The sequence below is a fragment of the Pundamilia nyererei genome, unplaced genomic scaffold (assembly GCF_000239375.1).
Source record: "Pundamilia nyererei isolate P.nyererei 1_Seehausen unplaced genomic scaffold, PunNye1.0 scaffold00004, whole genome shotgun sequence".
NCBI lineage: Eukaryota > Metazoa > Chordata > Actinopteri > Cichliformes > Cichlidae > Pundamilia > Pundamilia nyererei.
This window is the reverse complement of record NW_005187405.1, coordinates 3,577,906-3,594,159: the sequence shown is the minus strand read 5'-3', so window position 1 is coordinate 3,594,159 and position 16,254 is coordinate 3,577,906. Positions and strand designations below refer to the sequence as shown.

Genomic DNA, 16,254 nt, shown 5'->3' with positions numbered 1-16,254 from the left:
TTACATTGAGGCCTGGTGACTGGAGGCCATTGGAGCACAGTGAGCTCACTGTCACATTAAAAACAAAACAAAACAAAAAAACAAACAGTTTACTTTCAAATTCTTCAGTTGCTGAAGGGCCTGCATAGTTTTCATATTGCATAGTTCAGAATAGCTATAATTGTACCAGATGGTTGCATTCAGTTAAGTTGGACTAGACTGTAATACAAACCGTTCAGTTTGTCAACAATAAAACTGACTGAAATGAGAGACTGAGTGTGAGACTTTGATATTAGATAAAAATGAATATTGATAAAGTTTACCTTTATGTACAGAATCTGAATATATTTAAAAAATATTTTAAAAAAATTGCAATAATATCGTATCGTGCGTTAAGTATTGTGATAATATCGTATTGTGGGATGTATGGTGATTCCCACCTCTAGTGATTAGCTGGTCAGATCTGTGTTAACAAGCAGCCAAACAGGTGTACCTAATAAAGTCACCAGTGAATGCTTTTAATTTATAAAAAATAAATGGAAAAAAAAAAAAGACTGTTCCATGATATTTACAAGGACATCAACTAACACCACTAGATTGTTGTTGTTTTTTTAAAAAGAAAAAAATAATTGCCAAACATTAACTGCATCTCTCTGGCTAGTATCAGACTTCTTTAACATTTCTAAGTATACCAAAGTCACAAACATAGTTTATTATTTAATCACGGCTTTAGTACAACTGTATGTATTCTTTTTTCATCTTCTAGTTCCACTCAGTATGGAGTCACACACCAAACTCCTTCTCCTGGCAGCCACTTTCCTTTTGGTAAGCACGTGTGTCCGTCAGTGGGAAGATGTTCTGTCATACACAATATAATTATACCTTTCCCAAAGTTTCTACCTCAGTACATTAGACTTTGAAGACTTAGTTGCAAGTATGTGTTATGAATAAATTAGCTTACTAATGAATAAACATTCAGCAACAGTTTTATCTGTTCATTCATACTTTTCATAATCATTTCAAACAGCAGCTAACAATTTCAATTTCATTCTATAATTTTAGTGAATAACTTATATATTTGTAATTTTAGGTAATGATTTCAACTGTTAATCATATTAATATAAAAGTACATTTAGCTAACAGTATCATTAGTCCATCTGTACTGGTGGTTGCTTTGAAGACAAGGACCAGGTCTGCAACCACTCGCAGTCAGCTGCTGCCTTCAAAATGACTTTTGTGCATTAATACATCAATAAAACCAGTTCAGTATAAAAATCAGGACACTATATTAAGATGATCCCAGATGGGTGCACTGTAATATTAGAATATAATATTTGATGTTTTGGCTCGTAAGGAGCCTTTCACGATTTGGTTTAATTGGAACTTGCATTACAACTGGAGATCATAATTTATATTGATGTTACATGCAAACAACCAACATGTTTACATGTAACAAAAGCAACATTTTGATGTGCATCGGGATCTTCCTCGGGTATCAATCGCAAGCATCAAAAATCTCCTTATGTAAAGACTCTTTAAGGAGTAAATTATTACTTTGAGCCAAGAAGTGTTCAGACCATTCTTCTCCCCCCCGTTGCACACTTGCTTTCTTTCTCTAAAAAAAAACATACATAAAGAAGACATTTTAATACAAAGAAAAACTAACACGTAGCACGGTGGTGAGCACTGTGGCCCACAGCAAGAAGGTCCTGAGTTCAATTCCAACATCAGGCCGGGGTCTTTCCTTGTGGAGTTTGCATGTTCTCCCCGTGTTTCCGTGGGTTCTCTCCGGGTACTCCGGCTTCCTCCCACCATCCAAAGACACGCAGCTTGTGGGGATAGGTTAATTGGATAATTCAAATTGTCACTAGGTGTGAATGTGAGTACGAATGGTTGTCTGTCCCTGTGTGTAGGCCCTGTGACAGACTGGCGACCTGTCCAGAGCGTACCCCGCCTCTCGCCCTATGACAGCTGGGATAGGCTCCAGCGCCCCCCCACGACCCTGAAAAGGATAAGCGGAAGCGAATAGATGGATGGAAAAACTAACACTGTTTCTAACCTGTCTGAATGATTTCTCTGCAGAATCATATGTTTTTTGAAATGAGCTGACCAGCATCATCACATGATTTACAGACCAACGGGCACCCAAGCTTCCCGGTCTGGGAAGAAAGAAGAGCGGATAAAGAGGAATCTCGGCTTCTTGCAAACTCCACAGCTTCAGTTCCAGCGTTTATAAAAGAAAAATGGCACTAAACCATCTTTAGCAGCAGATGCATATTTACCATTTATTGCTATAATCCATCAGGTGTACATCCAACAGTGTTTCCTCGCTTTCCACACACTCACACACACCTGCATCCATCATCACAATAACAAATAAGGGCAGCATTACAGTTTTTCAACAAACTGTAGGCTCTTTCTTAACATATTAAAAAAAAACAAAAAAAAACAAAAAAGCTCCCCAGGATAAAAACTGTAACAGACCCTGGGCCCCGTTTTCTTTCGTGGACTACAAAATGGAAAAGGAGTGAATATCAGTGTTTCAGGACTCCTATACACCTTTAACATTAAAGCAGAGCCCTTCCTTTAAAAGGTGGGGTAAAGAAAGGAGAAGGCAGGGAAGGGAAACCTGGTTCAGGTCGGGCTTGAGGCCAGGCACAGTGATTTAGGCAGCTTGGCAGTTCATTCTAAAGATGCCGGTTATAGAAACCTGCCCAACACAGGATCCTCATCCTTTGGGATACAACTTTTTAAAAATCGTATTAAGTGATCTTTGATGTGGATTGCATTTAAACAACATTATTTGTTCTAGTCCAAAATGACCAGAGGAATTGTAGTTAAAATACAGCACTGTGTTATAATAACCCTGTTTGAGTCCCAATAAAACTGATTAGCACACCTATTTTAACAGCAGGTGAAATGTCACGTTAAGCAATAAAATCATATAGAGTACAACTGATTCTGTTGTATTTAAAGCACACTTTGTCGAGCGTTCATGACCAGAACAGCCCACACCAGTCACTCACTGGTTAAAAGATGTTACAACTTGCATTACTAAAAAAGAAAAAAAAAAAGAAAAAAAAGAAACAAAACTGTAATTTCCTCTTCCAGTTGATTAAAATCACCTCTTTCATAGACCTGTTTCAGTGTTCTGTTGAAAGGCTTTTCTGTTCATTTCCAATTTGACACAAAGACCCAACGGTCTCCTGGCCTCGGTCCCCGACTTTTGCTCTGTCTTTGCATTACGCAGTGCCAATCCACGCAGAGCTGCCCTTCTCTGGACTCGGCTTCCCCCAACACATCCCGTATGCACACACCTGCACACCGCAAACAGAGACCACATCAGTAGAGTCTAACTACATCACACAGGTTGTGTTGTTGTTCATGTGAAATCCCACAGCAGGAGTTCTTACTCTTCGCTGAGCATCTCGGTGACGGGGGGGCTAACGTCCTCCGCTAGCATTCACCAGACCATGGAAGTCTTCCCATGCTCTGCAAACAGAGGATGCTGCAGTAAATTATAATTCGCAGTAAAAAGCATAAAGAAATAATTATTTTCCTTGAAGAATCGTAAGCCCATCAGTTAACTGAATGAGAGCTTTAGATGGGGAAAAAAAAAATAGTTGTATTCACAGTTACCAAAAACTAATGATGAAAATGAAAAATTTTAGGCTTAGCTTTATGAGCTAAAGCTGCCAAAATAAAGAAATATACTAACAGAGGTCATTTCAATATTATAAAGATTTATACAGGCCATGTTAGAATGAATGGGACTTATTATTCTTAGCTCCATACTGGTATTTCTAGACTTTACTAGAGAAGCTTTGCACGATTCAGAGCTCAAAATAATCCCTGTGCATCTTTTCTGTGCCTTCGTGCAGAAGAAGTTGGTCTTTTAGCTTTTTATCCTTTCTTTGGACAGGCTGGCCATTATAAACAGAAGTTTTTAACAACGTGTGTCAAGAACATCCCCATCTCATTAATATCAAGCGCCAAGCGAAAAGAAAAAATGGAGCAACAACATCTACATGAGGATATAGAGATTGTGTAAAAGGACTTGAAAGCCATCATACTAGGCATTCACATTCAAAGCTACAAAGGACAAACATGGACACAGAACTAGTTGTTTTTTTCCCCACTTGGATTTTGAAAAGCATGAAAATGGGAACAAAAGGCAGAACTGAGTTCTTGTATACTGAAGAAATACTGACTCAAGGTTAAGACTGCAATGGAAAACCATTATAATCAGTTAAATGGGCATTTGTTTCACTCTCTAATGAACTAATAGAAAAATATGGGAGTTTGTAAAATTATATTAGTATATAGACGTGCACAAGATATGTGGTTGTGTGTACAGTTATACATTTCAATTTGGAATAATACTTCAAACAATAAAATAAAACATTTTGATAATTGTGTTTGTTATTTCTCCCTTAAAATCCAAACATACTGTCAAAATAAAAATCTAACTTACAGAAAACCATCATCTTATCACCTGAGCATGTTAAAAACAAGCCATTAAAAAGGCAACATGTAAGTGTACTCTCTCGTTGCCTCTTTGGTTGGAAAATGTGTGTGAGCATGCAGGTTTATGGAATGAGCTGAAGAGAAAGAAAAGCTGGAGAAGAAAATAAAAAAAGGAGAAGACATACATACTTAATGCTGTCTGTGTGTGTCTTGTACTCCATGATGGTGTTGGGGGGCAGGTTGAGGACTCTGCGCAGGGTGTCTCTGATGCGGGCGGTGGTCCCCTGGTCACTGGCTGTTTTGTTCCAGATGGAGATGATGTCCTCCTGGCGAGAAGCAGCATGAAGAGGAGGCATGTGTGAGCGTTAGGTCAGGCAGTTAGTGACCATGTGCAACCGAGTGTGTCTGCTTTTGGCTTTACCTGGAAACGTACTGACACCACAGCCCCACAGATCTCCTCTCCTACCATGAACTGTTCTCCGAGCATAGCCAGGATCAGGTTCTCCCAGCATCGAGACGCCAGGCCTTTTCTCAGACGAATGATCCACTTCCCACCCATCTTATTAGCATCATCCTAAACATACACAATTTCAGATCAGGCCTTTCACGCATAACCAAACAACCAGAGCAAATAGAGGATATCAGCCAGTGTGTTTACCTCCCACATGGGTTTAATGCCTTCTTTGAAGAGGTGGAAGTCACTATGACCTGTCAGATCGCCAGGTCGGATCATGTGACTATAGAAACGCCAAAATTGCTCCACCTGGGATGGACAATTGTAATAATTAGTGGAAAACAAGTCAATATGTGGAGTGTGCAGCTCTGCATGGGCACATAAACAAAAGGAAAAGTGCACTGGCTCCTGTTTTAAGCCATATAAAGATGTGATGAGGAGCGACGGACCGAAGCAAAGCTGCCAATTTGTTTGATGTTCTGTTCGTAGCTCTGAGTGCTGGCTGGTCTCCCTGGGGTGCGTCTGGAGTACCAAAAGGTGTAATTGTACTGGAGAGGGTGTTCTCCTGCTCCTGGCACCACCATCTGCCGGAAATGAGAGAGTAACTTGTACAGCTCATTGACATATTAACTTTATACAGACTCAGAGCTATAATTTGTCATTTTGCCTCTGTACACCACCAAAGCGGATTTTAAATCTAATAATTAACATATGATTAAAGTGCAGACTTTTTGCTTTAATTTAAGAGGTTCTTCAAAAATTATATTTACTGTTTAATTCATTTCCAGATGTTCAAAATTTTATAGTTTAACAAACAAGCCAAAACTAAAGAAACTGTACCTTTGTTCAACAAATAGTAGCACAATCTGCACATACATCTGTGTAAGACTTTAGCGGCCTCACTTTTTTCTTGGAAGTGTTCTGCTCCTTCTCTTCATCTTCGTTTTTTTCCTTCTCACCGTCTTTCGGTGAGCCTTGGTCCTGGTCGTGGTCTCCGCTGTCATCGTCTTTCAGACTACAATCGAGGGAAATGCAATCAATATTTGAAATCAAAAGGGACTTTACACCTGTTGTCAGGTAACAGCCCTTTTCATTTTAACTCCTTTTACAGAGTGTTTTAAATCAAATCTTTTGTCATTTTGTTACCCAGTCTGTTGGCGTTATACCGTCTTACAGCAACCAGTATCTAAATTATTCAGTTGTGCCCTCATCCTGGTCAACACATCAGAAATACAAGAAAAAAATTAACACAAACTATATCCTCGACGAATAGAAGATTTGCAGCATGGCTGCTGTATTCATTTAAGGCAACTTAACCCAATAAACCTGCAACTGATGCATTTTAAAGTTGTGGCCTGCAAACATGCGCTCTGTGCTAATCTTAAACTACGGTCACTATTATTAATAAGAGCTCTCTGCGTGTAACAGTGTCTCTCCAGTTTCCTGCATTTATTGGCCACGCGAGTCTAATTTGTGACCGGCCTCTACGCGCCTCTCCCCGCCTCTCAGTTAACTACCACACCGAGGATTCGAGGCCTATCCGCCTTCCTCCAGGCCAAGCTAACAGCTAACAACACTGAAATTCTTCATCAAAAAGCACCATTTACTCACAGGTATTGCTCCCTTTCTTTTTAAAAGCGCGTGTAGGTGTTGCCCTCGCACTCCTGTTCTTTTATTAACTCACAGAATTCATGCAAAAACATATAATAAAGCTGACACACCTCTCACACACGCAAACCACGGTCAGCTTACGTTACCCTCCCCAGTGAATTCACAGCAGCGACCGACGAGACCGCTCTCTGGATATTCAGCGAAATGTTTTAAATACTCACGCGTCAAATTTGTTGTTCATTATTTTGTAGATAGGAGTCTTTTCGGAGTCCGACCACAGCCTCCTGAATCCCGCAGCAAGTGACGGCGACGCGCACAGCAGCGGTTTAGTGGACGCGCATGCCATGTATCGATCTTAGTGATGAGCACGAAAAGGTCAAAGGTGAGCCACACCTTTACTATCAAGCATGTGCTCATTTATACTTAATTGAAATGTGCATTAAAATAAATAAGTAATTAAGAAATATGCATACATGAAGCAAAAGTCCCAATAATTTTATTTTATTCTCCACATTTTAGAACTTTAAGATATAATAAATGCACATTAGTACCACTGTGATCTGTTAATTGTAGTTTTTCAGAGTCTGATGACTCTGTTGAATAAACAGAAACTCTGTGTCTTCAGCGCAGATGTATGTGCAGGCCGACACACACTGTCACACAAGAACAGCCTCAGAACAACACGGGTGGCTTAATCACAGCAATCGAATTCCTCTGATACGCTGCAACCCTCGTTTCATCGCTTTCCATTCCTCTGCTTGTAATCTGTTCTCGCGGCACCTTCAAACAGTAGCTGTGCTCAGGTCCAAGCAGAGCTGTGGACCAAGTTTTGAAGAGGGGCGGGGGAGGCAAAAAAAAAATCAAAAACAAAGGGAGCTGGAGGGTGAGGATGGAGTTGGGACTTCTTTTGGTCCAAATCGGTTCAGGCATTATTATGGAAGCTTAGTGGCTACAAGACCATGAAAACCCCTGTGTTTGTGTATTGGAAACAAACAATTAAAGCCAGATAAAAAGCAGAGTGTTTGGGGGTGAGGGACAGCAGGAAAGCTCCTGGGTGGTATATCACGGTGTGGTGTGGTTCGGTTGGCGCTGCTTCTGCAGACCATCCCCTCGCCCCCTGTGCCTCCACGAGGACCTTCATGAGAGGGGCCTTTGTTCTGGGCCGGCAGGCGCACCAGTGAGTGAATGAGCAAGAGCAGCGGCGGCCTTCTTCAGTGGCGGCTGTTTGTTTACACCAGCCAGTCCCGTCATACTTCATTAGCAGCCCAGCCCACCGACAACCTCTGATGTCCTAATCGCCGACAAGCATGTAGCTGCCCATCAACCCAGAGCCTTGGCGGTTCAGGATAAAGGCTTTTTTTTGGGATTCCCACTAAGCCTGCTTGCCTTCTCATCCACAGGGAGCGTGTACATGTATGCTCACACAAATACACACGCGATATCTGTGGCCTGGCTGGTTCTTTCATCACGGGCCAAGAGGCAAATGGAGGTAAGTCGATGTTAGTGGAGCAGCAATGGTCCCAGAGATCTAGCTCTGCATCACAGAGATGTGAGAAACCTGCCGTCCAGACAGAGGCAGACAAGACAGAGGGATTATTGAGTGCTGCCATCTTCTGACCACAATCATTAAACAGTTAACTACGCATTAAGTCACGCAAATATGCGGCATGCTAACGAGTTGTAATTGTACTAGCGTGTGTTCCAGTGCGAGTTGTCAGGCCTTCATAATTGGCACAAACACTTACCTGAACCTCGGGACAAATGATTAGAATTTGGTGGTTAAAGGTCACCCTTATTTTACAAAAAGCTTACATTGCAAGAGTTCATGTCAATTCTAAGAAAATTATCACAAAAGTCTAATAGGAAAAAATGGAGAAGTAATGACATCAAACAATTAAAATAGTCAAAGGTCAACATCGCCGTGATGTCATAATGTTCGTCGGTAACTACATTTCTGGCCATTATTCAAGTTCATAACACAGGAAAGGATGGAGAGGATTGGGACAATATTGCACATTCACCCAGACACTAAATCCTTTGGTTCCACCTAATGAATTCCTCGTGTTACATAATACAATGTATAATTCAAATTCACTAACCTCCTGAACGGCTTTCCCGAGCCTTTCCTGGCTTTTCACTACTTTCCTGAAAGACACACACAGATCCACCATCATTAGCGACAAGAACTTGTTACCTATTAAAAAAAACGTCTGCTTGATGACAGAGCTAACCTTTGTATTCTGCGAACGAGGCTCAGAGTGAAGCCTGCAGAGCAGTCGGGCTGATAAGTGGACGGCACTATGGAGTAAGCCCCCGGAGGAAGTGAACAGGCCAGACTGACGTCCTGCGTGTAACAGTGAGGGACACAGCTGGCCACAGGATCCTCATCCCTGGATATCATCTGCTCAGATTGTCCTTCTACTACCTAGTTATGTTGTTAAAAGCAGATATTTCGACTTAAAGCAGTACCGGATAAAGAGAAGCAAAATAATGTTAAGCTATTCAGAGGCGATGTGAACTCTATCTCAGTGTATAGACTGAACTGCAGAAGGACGGATGTCACATAATCTAAGCTAACACTAATGCTCTGACTTTGTATTTTACTGACCTTATAAATGTGGAAGCCAATAGGGTGCAGATCCGTATCAGGCCGGCTCTGGTGCAGGGTAACCCTGACGTTAACTCCTGATGTCACTGCTGGATCATCAGAAACTGTAAAAGGGAAGAAGGGGTTCTGCCAGTGAGACAGGAAGTTCCTGCTTCCTCCGGCTGTCTTTCCCTCAACCCACGAGCCGTGGAAGTAGCTGGTCTCCCACTCACTGTCTGCTGTTAAAGGCAGTGGGGGTGCTGGGCTTTTCATGGCACTGAGGATGAGATTAATTGTTTTAATGGCGCAAATAAAATCAGAAACATTAAATAACTTCGTGAAAAACTTAATAATTTTACCTGAGGGAGATGGAAGAGAAGGAAAAGACCCTGATGAGAAAGCGGGCCTCGGCTCCTGGCTGGTAGGTGCTGGGGATGAGAAGGTAGAATCCGGGCTCCAGCTGCCCGTGGAGAACCACCTCTCTCTCGTAGGCATGGCAGTGAGTAGAAGCGCGAGGAGGTCTGTTCAACATCCGGCTCAGATTGAAACGCTTCTTTTCCACCTAGTGCAAACATACTTTCAGTAAAGCGATGGAAAGCCACACGAGCGCATGTCAACACTAAATGAGAGAACAAACCTTCCACAAGTGCAGCGCGATGGCCTGGTAATGCTGGTGCTTTGTATTGTTGCTGTCCTCGACTGGGGTTTGTGCATATTTCTCTGTGTTTCTCCATTTCCGGCACTGCAACAGAGACACCACCACCTCTCCTCTTTCGCACACTTTAAGCCAAAACTTGGGGTTGCTGCCGTAGCTGCCGCAGTTTCGGCTACCGCCAGCAGAGTGCCCTTTTACCCAGCGACCAGCCAGCTGATGACTGTGTGTCAGCAGGTTTCCTGCCGGAGCAGAGAGGCATCAGGTTAAAACAAGGGCACCAAGAAAGTAACATCTGAAACAACAAAAACCTCTTTAACAAAATAAGGCAACACCAGTATAAATGCTCTTCAAGTGTCCTTCCTCACTGATGGGATAGCCCACTGTGACGTCATCAAACTGGGACATAAATTCAGCCTCGTCCAACCAGAATTCACCCTCTGCCACCCTGGCTTGTAGCTCCGAAGCACAATCAGGGGCAACAGAATCCCAACCTGCACCTCTGCAGAGAGAGAGGCAAAGAAACATCATCTGGATTTTCCCACATTTACAAATTTGTTGATGTAGATGTGAATTCCAGAAATGCACTCCAAATTCCGTATAATAACTGTGACTTTAGTGAGATAAAATCACAACTTCAGACAGACATCAGTTATATCTAATGGCTGCGACTAAAGTCTGAAATCTTAAAGCCAGTGCTGTCAAATCTAATGAATCACTTTATAAATTGAGTAACCTTTGAGTAGAGCCCGGCCAATTTATTTATTGACAGGTTGATATGAGCTAGTTGCCAATCTATCAACCAAAACTAAAAGATATAGAAGATGCGCTGCTGTGTTGATGTTGCACAGTTTGTCCACCAGATGGCACTCTGCAACTTCCCTGTTGGGAACACTCCAAACACAATAAAGCAGCTGATCCAAGCAGAGTCAGACATAAATGAGCAAAGAAATAACTAAACACGAAAAAAACAACAACATTGGTTTATTTTTTGGAATATCTGACTTTTAAATCACCAAATATCAGCAGAACTCTACCTTTAAGAGCTGTCACCAGAACCTAACTATGTGAATATGCTCCTGTGTGGCTGTGGATCTGTAGAGTGATGGCATCAACTAGTAGCTAACAGATCAGCTGTCTTGTTTTGCTTTCTTTTTTGTGAATGATTTAACTTTAAAAATTTAAATCAATGTCCAAATACACAGTTTTTGGAACAATCTGACAATAATGAATTACAGTAGTCCAGCCTAGAAGTACTGAATGTGTGAACTAGACATATCACACAAATTCAAGATAGTGCTCCTTCATTTGTTTAATATTTTCCTGATCAAAAATGACCATGAGATTCATCACAGTGTTACTGGAGGCCAAGGTACTGCTATTGAGAATATTAGGTAAATAAAAGGTAAATGGACTGGTTCTTGTATAGTACTTTTCTGAGCACTCAAAAAGCTTTAATCTTAAGAACATTTGTAATCTGTAATTTGAAGCATCTGGTTTAACAACTTTCAACTCCACACATCTGGGTGTCAGATATACTCCACAATAGACAAGTCTGACACACACCTCCATACCCAGGCTCCTCCCCAGTAGCGTCTTCCCCAAGGATTTCTGATCCTTAGCAGCCGTACTTCACCCCCTGACACCTTCTTCACATCCAGCCACTCCATGACAGTCAGAGCGTGGTACTGATCCAGCTCAGTGAGTCCTGAAACAGAGAAGGCCAGCAAGTGATGTGGCACAGCATCACTCACTGTATTATCTGTGAGCAGACACTTTTCTGACCTCCGGGCGTGCTGTGAGTGGAGCAGCTGAGCGCGCAGTCATCCTTCACAGGGTCCAGAAGGTTCAGGTCCAGCCTTCTCTTTCTGACTTGGTCACTGTCCTGTGCTGTTTGCTGCTCCTCCTCCGAGCCAAAGTCACCCAGGCTCCATCGCTCGGCTAGACCACCTGTCAAGTCCACCAGGGCCTCGGACACCTGACCTGCCCACAGTCGCTCGTATGAACCACGAAGCCTGCAGAAGATGAAAGGGAAAGGAAAGGGGGGTTTCAAACTTTTCCTCATGATTAGGTCTTGTTTGAAAAATACATGTTAATCTCAAGGAATCAACTGACTTGGCATAGGCCTTCTCCAACAGGGCAACCCAAAAGGCAGTGGGGGAGTGGCAGCGTGAGAAGCAAAGAGATGAATTAATGCAGGGCAGACGGTCATCAATGGTCACCTCTGTCCAGTGTCCCTGCTGCCAAAAGCAAAAATGAAAGCAGCCTCTGTACCTGCTGTCACCCCACTGTGGCTGATCTTCAGGCAGAACCTACACAGGATCCAACGACAATGCGAGTGACAACAGGAAACACACGATGAACATTCTCCACATTTAGAACAAAACCAGTGCTGGGGCTCACAAAATCAAACTGATGAGACAACCAGCCTGTGTTACCTTGTTTAAAAGCTGTTTGTTCTTGAGCAGGAAGGTGCACGCACAGAGGAACCAGCAGTCTCCTAACAGGCCTTGCTTTGCATGCCCCAGGCTGATGCTGCTTGGGAAGAGAGCTGGTGACGGGCAGATCTCCTTGACATGTGAAATGGAAATAATAATTGGGACTGAGACAGTGATATGGCTGGAAACAGCAGAGCAGGTTAATTTATTAATTAACTATTAATTAATTATTAATTTTTTTTTGTGAGATACAGAGCAGTAACTTTGAGAGTCCTTCATAATCAGGTCAACCACCAGAAAAGGGAAATCCCCTCATCTTGTGAGGCGGCACAAGCTAATAGGCCACAAATGTCAAGCCCTATGTGGCAGGATCTTATCAATAACAACACCCGATCAATGGAAAGATAACCAATAAGGAATTTTCTGGGCATTTCCGCTAGACAGGCTTACTTGGGGCCGTAGCCAGGTGATGTCTCCCTGCAGTCTGGCCAGAGGCGTGGAGCTGCCAGAGAACAGGGAGGCGTCCACACAGCGGAAGTCCGGGTCCTCATACAGAGCTGGACCTCCGCACTCGTCCCTGCCCTCTTCTTTCATGGCTCCTGCTGCTTTCAGCCTGGAAACCTGCTGGACCAAAGGCCACCTTCACTGCATGTACCTACATATAACACTTGCATTACACCTTAACTACATTATGCATTCGTGAAGTCTGCACGGATCTGAGAGGAAGCTGCCGTTACAGAGCATCACTGACTTTTACGGCATATTCACCTTCACGTTTTAGCTTTCACTCACTCAATACCAATGACATACTAACATGAATATACAAAGAGATGTTGGAAACATAATGTCAGAAACAGCATGTGTGTATTTATCTTACCTTGCTCCTCTTTTAAGCTCATTTCGCCACGTAGCTGTCATTGTGTATAATAGCATCGTTAGCTCGAGCTAGCTTGCACAGCACAGACACACACAGCAGGTACGCTAGCGTCTCCATATCGCTTCATCTTATCGTGGTTTCAAATCCATAACCACAGCGGTTTTCTCTCAGTGTGACATATTTAGCGATGAGTAAAAGTTATATCGACAGCAGACATAGCGTGATGGTGAAAATAAAACAGACACGGGGTCTTCCGGTGATGCAGTGAATCCTTCCTGTGCTGCGGCCACTGCCGCCCACTGCTGGGATCTCTGAACTGCAGGAACACCGTGTTTCAGATTCCATGGATACATCCAGCTTAAAGCGGGGGGAAAACTCTAAAAGTGTAGAATGTTTTTGTTGAGATTTACCATAATACATTATGAATTAGGTAAAGGTTTTACCAAGTGATTACAGAAAAAATTATATAATTATTTTTTGCTGTCATTGAGGGAAATAATGTAAATAATAGTTTATTCTCTGCAAAGCGGCCAGAATTGTGGCTCCCAGTGACTGGCTGTGTGCTATGTGACATTCAGTCAGTCTCAAACCTCCTTTCCTCAGCCACAACACTGAAGATGGGTCATTCCAGCATGACAGCAACCCAAACATACCACCAAGAAAACAAAGGAAAAAAGCACATGGAGGTCATGGACTGGGCTGGCAACTCTCCAGATCTCAGTCCTGCAGAAAATCTGTGCAGTGTGCTGAAGTTTTGTGAGACAACCAAGAAATCTAAAGGGTTTATGTAAGGAGGAGTGAGCCAAAATCCCTCCTGAGATGTGTGCAAACCTGGTGACTGACTACGATAGAAACGTCTTGCCAACAAGGGTTTCTCCACCAAATACTAAATCGTGTTTTGCTTAGGGATCAAATACTTCTTTGACTCAGCAGCGTACAAATATTTTTATAACTTTTATTTGTTTGGTTGTTTTTCGATTTTTGGTTGATATTCTGTCGCACTCTGTTAAACTGAAACTACCATTAAAATTACACTGTTCATTTTCTGTAAGTGCTCAAACTTCCAAAATCAGCAGGAGCTCAAATAATTATTTCCCTCACTGTAAATGTAGAAGTAGTAAATGCAGAATACCACCCTCTCTGTGTAAATTGACGATTTTGTAGAAATCTGTAGGTTATTAATTTGCCTTTTTTTTAATCTGATGGGGATCTGCAGTGTGTGGACTGTGTGGGTGCTGTAATAAATTTCTTCATTTCTTTTTTTAGTTTGAGTGCCTGCTGTGGGCATGCAGGACGTGCCACACTCCTAGGAAGGAGAAAGACACCTACTTGTGGTTGTCTGTCTGTCTCATGTCACTCATTAGTCATTTTACATTTTTGTTTTACCTTCATACACAGTTCATGAGGACATCTGGCATCATTTTTGTCTATACTAGTCATCCTGCACCCCTTTGTGACCAAACCTTTGGCTTTCTTTATCATTTGTTTGAAATGCGGTCCTTTTGTACTTTACACTTTGGTTGTATTATGCATCTTTATTGTGTCTCTTGTAATTAGTTTTTGCTGTATTTATATCTATTGTTGCTTTTAGTATCGTCCTACTTCCACATTTTTATTCTTTTAAGTCTCTGTCTTACTTCTATCTCATAAATTGAAATTCTTGTTTATGTTTACTCCATTACTGTACTCAAGTGCTTTTTTAAAAAGTTAGTTTCTCACTTTTAACCTTTTACTGTTTTCTGATACTCCCTTCTGTTTGTAAAATGGATTTCTTTTTTTTTTCTGTAAACGTGTACTCATGCTGTGTCAGTCAGCTTTACTGCTAAATAGTGATGCAGAATAGTGATGTTTTTTCATGAGGTCAATAAAAAGCAACGGATGCAATTATTGATATATTTTTAAAAAAATATACTGTATTTATTAGCTTTGAATCATGTTATACAAATGAAGTATAAACAATATAAAAAACAACATAAAATATAAAATACAATACTATTTAACTTTTACAGAACTAGTCTGTAAACTGATGCACTCAAGTGAGCTCCGTGAATGTTGTCCTCAGTGTTTTCTGTTTAAAAAGGGGAAAAAAAGGAAAGGATTAGAAATCAGAAACACAAGAATAATCTTGAAACAGGGTTTTTTCTTCTTCTTCTGGTGTTTGATAGCTACTGATAGGGTAAGGAATTGATCTTACCGTGGCAGTAACTGAATAGCAATTTTCACCCACTGGTCTTCAGGATTGGCACAGATATGTCTGTTTTTCTCAGTCTTGAAACTGATGTTTAAAAAAAGTTCAGACATTAGTATCACAGCAGAGCTGGCAGTCAGTGTGGATTATGTGTTTTAGATGCAGTTACGATATTTTCCCCACTTACATTATTGCCCTGAGTTTGCAGTTGTCATCTTGGACTGTGTAGCTTTTCAGCCTTTTTACTGAGACAGGGTTTTGCTGGTACCGTGTGCAGCAATATTTATTGGAACCTTTGAAGGAAAGAACGAGACATTTCAGTGAAAACAGCATTTTACATGACAATATGACAAAAAACATTATAATAACGTCTCAGTGAATAATCGCTGAAGCCATACTCACTGCTTTCATCCAGTGCCACCAGCAGCAACACCAGCAGTACGGAGACACGCACGGCGAACTTTGCCATCCTCAGTAAATCAGCAGTGAATCAGTTTTCTGATCAGGATTCCCAGGGAGTCAGTGATGAAATGATTGTAACCGGCTGTGGCAGAGAAGTTTAAATACTGTGTGAGATGGAAGGGGAAATGTCCCACGAGAGGTCAGGGAGGTGGAAAACCCTGTCTGAGTCAAACGGGAAATGTGACTCGTCTTTTTTTCAACCACCGAAACCCCCTCCTCTGTGTACATTATGCAAAATTGTTTACTTTCATGATAGTAAGAGTTTAAAAATAATAATATGAACATGTAACATCTTTTAAAAGTTGCTATGTAATAATAATTAGCATATGTTTGCATAGCTGGACTGGTAATTTTTCATTTTTATGGGCCAATGGTTTGTTTTGTTTTTTTCGTTTTTTCCCGTAACGGTATAAACAATGAAAGGTGGTGGATTGGCCAGATGCTGGGAGACGTGTAAAAATAACTCAGTTGTTTGGTGGTGGCATCGCGGAGCTTCCACAGATTCAGTAACATTAGCAAGTGGTGGAGGCCAGCAGGTG

General features: G+C 41.7%; 4 protein-coding genes across 6 annotated transcripts in view; 1 reads left to right on the top strand and 3 right to left on the bottom strand.

Moving 5' to 3' along the window:
• LOC102208933 (phospholipid scramblase 1) overlaps nucleotides 1-2,175 on the top strand; it is a 7,350-nt gene extending 5,175 nt beyond the window's left edge. The window contains exons 7-8 of the mRNA XM_005721217.2: nucleotides 746-804; nucleotides 2,062-2,175. Of these exons, the coding sequence (XP_005721274.1) occupies nucleotides 746-804; nucleotides 2,062-2,088 (86 nt within the window). The 3' untranslated portion in view covers nucleotides 2,089-2,175. The remainder of the gene's footprint in view (nucleotides 1-745; nucleotides 805-2,061) is intronic.
• A 69-nt stretch (nucleotides 2,176-2,244) lies between these two features.
• On the bottom strand, nucleotides 2,245-6,931 carry eif4e2 (eukaryotic translation initiation factor 4E family member 2). Of its 2 annotated transcripts, none has more exons than XM_005721219.1 (8): nucleotides 6,733-6,931; nucleotides 5,804-5,915; nucleotides 5,350-5,484; nucleotides 5,105-5,209; nucleotides 4,868-5,020; nucleotides 4,632-4,772; nucleotides 3,393-3,471; nucleotides 2,245-3,296 (listed from the first exon to the last, which is right to left on the bottom strand). In XM_005721219.1, the coding sequence occupies exons 1-7, from the start codon at nucleotides 6,855-6,857 to the stop codon at nucleotides 3,436-3,438; spliced, it is 807 nt and encodes a 268-aa protein (XP_005721276.1). In that variant the 5' UTR covers nucleotides 6,858-6,931; the 3' UTR covers nucleotides 2,245-3,296; nucleotides 3,393-3,435. The 2 variants fall into 2 exon arrangements, with proteins under 2 accessions (XP_005721276.1, XP_005721275.1); XM_005721218.1 differs by having other exon boundaries at nucleotides 4,636-4,772.
• A 59-nt stretch (nucleotides 6,932-6,990) lies between these two features.
• On the bottom strand, nucleotides 6,991-13,401 carry capn10 (calpain 10). Of its 2 annotated transcripts, none has more exons than XM_005721216.2 (13): nucleotides 13,066-13,401; nucleotides 12,639-12,812; nucleotides 12,189-12,320; nucleotides 11,866-12,062; nucleotides 11,536-11,765; nucleotides 11,317-11,458; nucleotides 10,086-10,252; nucleotides 9,736-9,992; nucleotides 9,458-9,660; nucleotides 9,120-9,375; nucleotides 8,743-8,936; nucleotides 8,611-8,656; nucleotides 6,991-8,069 (listed from the first exon to the last, which is right to left on the bottom strand). In XM_005721216.2, exons 2-13 carry the CDS (start codon nucleotides 12,780-12,782, stop codon nucleotides 8,040-8,042), a joined length of 1,998 nt encoding a protein of 665 aa, XP_005721273.1. In that variant the 5' UTR covers nucleotides 12,783-12,812; nucleotides 13,066-13,401; the 3' UTR covers nucleotides 6,991-8,039. The 2 variants fall into 2 exon arrangements, with proteins under 2 accessions (XP_005721273.1, XP_005721272.1); XM_005721215.2 differs by having other exon boundaries at nucleotides 12,639-12,809.
• A 1,688-nt stretch (nucleotides 13,402-15,089) lies between these two features.
• Nucleotides 15,090-15,779, bottom strand: ccl20a.4 (chemokine (C-C motif) ligand 20a, duplicate 4). Its single transcript, XM_005721214.1, has 4 exons — nucleotides 15,656-15,779; nucleotides 15,441-15,546; nucleotides 15,260-15,340; nucleotides 15,090-15,133 (listed from the first exon to the last, which is right to left on the bottom strand). Exons 1-4 carry the CDS (start codon nucleotides 15,720-15,722, stop codon nucleotides 15,124-15,126), a joined length of 264 nt encoding a protein of 87 aa, XP_005721271.1. The 5' UTR covers nucleotides 15,723-15,779; the 3' UTR covers nucleotides 15,090-15,123.
• Between the last annotated feature and the right edge of the window lie 475 nt (nucleotides 15,780-16,254).